This window comes from Bombus impatiens, unplaced genomic scaffold (genome assembly GCF_000188095.3).
Source record: "Bombus impatiens unplaced genomic scaffold, BIMP_2.2 scf_0389, whole genome shotgun sequence".
NCBI classification, from domain to species: Eukaryota; Metazoa; Arthropoda; class Insecta; order Hymenoptera; family Apidae; genus Bombus; species Bombus impatiens.
Window position 1 is genome coordinate 2,387,015 of NT_176808.1, and position 3,461 is coordinate 2,390,475.

The 3,461-nt window shown below is 52.9% G+C and overlaps 2 protein-coding genes across 2 annotated transcripts in view; one reads left to right on the forward strand and one right to left on the reverse strand.

Annotated features, from left to right (window-relative positions):
* The window catches only part of LOC100746538, a 67,910-nt gene that overhangs the window by 54,031 nt on the left and 10,418 nt on the right, over positions 1 to 3,461 (reverse strand). The gene's annotated exons all lie outside the window — the stretch shown is intronic.
* The window catches only part of LOC100741428 (probable serine/threonine-protein kinase yakA), a 56,817-nt gene that overhangs the window by 35,473 nt on the left and 17,883 nt on the right, over positions 1 to 3,461 (forward strand). The window contains exon 6 of the mRNA XM_003490031.4: positions 1,159 to 1,228. Within this exon, the coding sequence (XP_003490079.1) occupies positions 1,159 to 1,228 (70 nt within the window). The remainder of the gene's footprint in view (positions 1 to 1,158; positions 1,229 to 3,461) is intronic.

Genomic DNA, 3,461 nt, shown 5'->3' on the forward strand with positions numbered 1-3,461 from the left:
TTCGTTTTTTGTGTTTTTTTTTTTTTTAAAAAAAAAAAAAAAAAAAAAACAACTTTTTCCTGCTCGCTATTTTTTTATCCTTATTTTTTATTACCGTCCCTCTCGAGAAAAATAACACGTACTTGGTCGACGCCCGAGGCTTCGGTTACTCTGACCGAGAAAAGTGTAAAAAGTTACGATCGGTGTCTATCGTTGGTGAACAACGAACGGAAAGACAACAAGCGTTGTCGCGTATAATAATCGGGACGGATATCGGTGATCAGTGGCTACCGCGATAAAGTCGTTGGCAGAGAATAAACGAAAAGCGGGAAGAAACGCGAGGACGAACGTGTCCGACAGCGTCCCTGTCACGTATCCTTGGACTTTGTCGTTATTAATTGTTCAACCGACGGAGCGAAGAGCGAAGATAATGTGGTTGCGCAACAGGTACTACCACACCTGTCTCTACCGCGTTGCATAATCGCGGCTAAGAACGATGTATGTGAAATCCGTGTACGCGTGTTTCGCGCCGGGAAAGGAATTGACCGTACGAAACAGCGAACGCCAACGTGTTCAGCAGGATCGTTATCTTCCACGTTCGTCACGTTCTCCTCGCGAGAACCTTTCGACCGAGGACGAAAATTACGCGTGGCCCGGCAACTAGCGGCTTAGCCGATGCTACTTTCGCCGCGTTTTCGGCAGAGAAACGATCGATCGATGGTCGGAGCGTCCAAGCTAACGGCGTACAAAGTTTCTCGCTAGCAAGAGAGATTTCGACGCGACGAAAGGCGTGGAGGCGGGAAACATCGAGAAACGAGGACGAGTCGCTTCGAACGACGTCCGCCGAACAAACCTGCCAAGACAATAATCCCATCGTCGGGTACGGAAACTAGTTGGAAATAAGCCTACCGCGTAATGATCTGTGGGAGATTGAAGCAGCGCGCCTTCGTAACGAGTATTTCGAGCGGGAATAAATCGACGAACAGCCGATAAACCTAAATTAAGCGTATTGCCATGATTTCCGCGTGGTTATCGCCGTTCGCGGACGAACGTGGAAGAAGGTTCGCGATCCGCTTACGACCAACAACGAGATCGGTGACCACGATCGCCAGGATCTCCATGCTCCTCGACCCGAGAGTCTATCCGGCTTGAAGTTAATGGGATCGATTTTTGTCACAGATTGGAATCAACCCGGGACTGTTCGCCGCTTACAAGGGCCACCACTACGCCGGACCGGGAAACCATTTCTGTGAGTTGAACTCTCGATCTCTGTCTTCTTACCGTAAAACCTATTGTTCCACTACTCTCGACAACATCTGCGGAACACACGAGCGTACCACGTTCCCTGGAGAGCGGCAAGAAAAGATGTATCGCGAATGCTTTCTCGATTTTGGTCGCGATTACGCGTAACGTGGCCTTCGTTCTCAACGACGCGGCGTTGCGTCGCGTTAAGAGAAATCGCGCAAGATCCGCGAACGCGATTAACAGTAACGAGAAGCGGCTCGTTGGAACGCAAATTACCCAAGCCGGTTGGCGCGTAATGCTCATCGAAAAACTCGGTCGTTCCCCCTATTTTCCTTGCCTTGATGCGTGCTCGGCGCGATCGACCGAACAACGATCACCGGTTATTTTTAACGCGGCTTCTAACCAAGCGGGGAACGACGACTCTCGACAACGCAAACGCGTAGCCAAGCAACCGTCTTGTCGCTGCTTGATTCGTTGCTTCGCTCGTTTAACGTCTCTGCTCGCCGCCTACGCTTCGCTGATCTCGCTGAGAAGCGGCATCGTCCACAAGTCGCTTTTCTTTTTTTCTCCGTTTTAAACGAAACGGCTATTCCACCAAGCATCCATAGGCTTCCTCGATCCGGTGATCATTCGACTCGCACCATCGGCCTTTTTAACTCTCGCGCAGCCTGGATCAGTCGTTGCCGCCACAGTTTCCAATACTTTGTTTCACGGCGATAAACCGAATAACCGATTAACGTGGCTTTTTACGTCTACGCGACACGACGATACTTACGCGAAGAATGGAACTCGTTTCGTACAGTCAGAGATACACGTCGTACACGCCGCGTCTCTAATCGCGTGAAATAGAAAATCGGCGTAAAATTGTCCACTCCTCGAGATCGTAGATTCGGGAAAGAGAATGTCGCAAGAAAGATGATCGTGCGTGAGAGATCGCGCGTAAACGCGGTGTGCGATAATAAAATACGTAATTACCAGTTAGAAAGTAAGGAACGCGAACACGCGTAATTCGGTCGTTCGAGGGTTAAAGGCCCTTTATACGGTCTCGATTGAAATCGATCTCGATGGGGAAAAAGATCTCTGGAGGTTGGTGGCGAGTCTCTGGCTGTGTTTTCGCGGCGCGTAATGGAAAGAACGGCGGAAGGAGGATTCTTGGACGAAACGTACGTAGGCCCGCGCTCGATCGACCTTCAAACGATCTCGCGCGCTCACCGACTAAGCTATGTGTGCCTATTAGACAGCGCGCACGCACGCACGCGTGTCCATTTTACGGCCGTGTATATGCGGTGCTCGTAGTGGCCCCGTACATAGGGTAGAAATACAAAGTACATACATGCATATAACTGTGCACATAGAGGTGCGCGGACGCGCACTCACGTTCTTCCACCACACATAGGTGGTATATACAGGGTGAAGTTAGGTGTACGCTGCTGGATTTTCCAGGGTTTTCCCGGGGTTGCGGTAGAGCAGTGGATCGGGTGGAGGGTGGTGGCGTGCAGGAGGGTGTGGAGGTGGGATACGAAGCGGGTTGAAGCGGACTGCGAAGAGCAGTAAAGGGGTGAGGGAGGATGGTTGTAGTGGAGGGAGGAACTATAATGAGTGGTGCGCGTGAGGGAGAGCAGGATAAAAAGGGGGTGAGAGGAGGAGGTGACTCGGGGAGGGACCGTGAGAGGAGGACGAGGTGGAGGAGAGAAGAAGGAGGCGGAGGAGGCGGAAGCAGGGTAGTACGGGGTAAAAAGGTTGGAAGCTGTGTGGCAAGGTGAGGCGAGGCGAGGTGCGGGACGGGGAGGAGGCGAGGGTTGGATGGCATGGGATGGCATGGAATGGGATGGAATGGGAGGTGGGGGGCGTTTGCCAGCAATGGAGAGCAGAACAGAGAGGGAGGCGTGGGCCGCATGGGGGGATGGGTGGATCGAGAACGACGGGTCAATTTAAGCCCCGAAGGGAGGGAGAAACGGACCGGGCCTAAAGGCAGTAAACCCCGAAAAATTCAGCGCGGTTCAGGCGGTTCGATCGCTCGAAAGCGAACGCGGTCCCAGTGATCGAGGCTCGCGCGCGTCCAACTCGCAGTGCCGTTCCGTTCGCTTTCGTTGCGCCGCGTTGCGCGTGAGAATACGCGTGGCCGCTGCGAAAGTCTCGCGCCGCGAGGTGTTTGTGCCGTAACTGCCGCGCCTGCAACGTCGTCGAAACGCGGCCGCGCGATAATCGACGACGCTCGCGCGTTAATTATCGTTGGC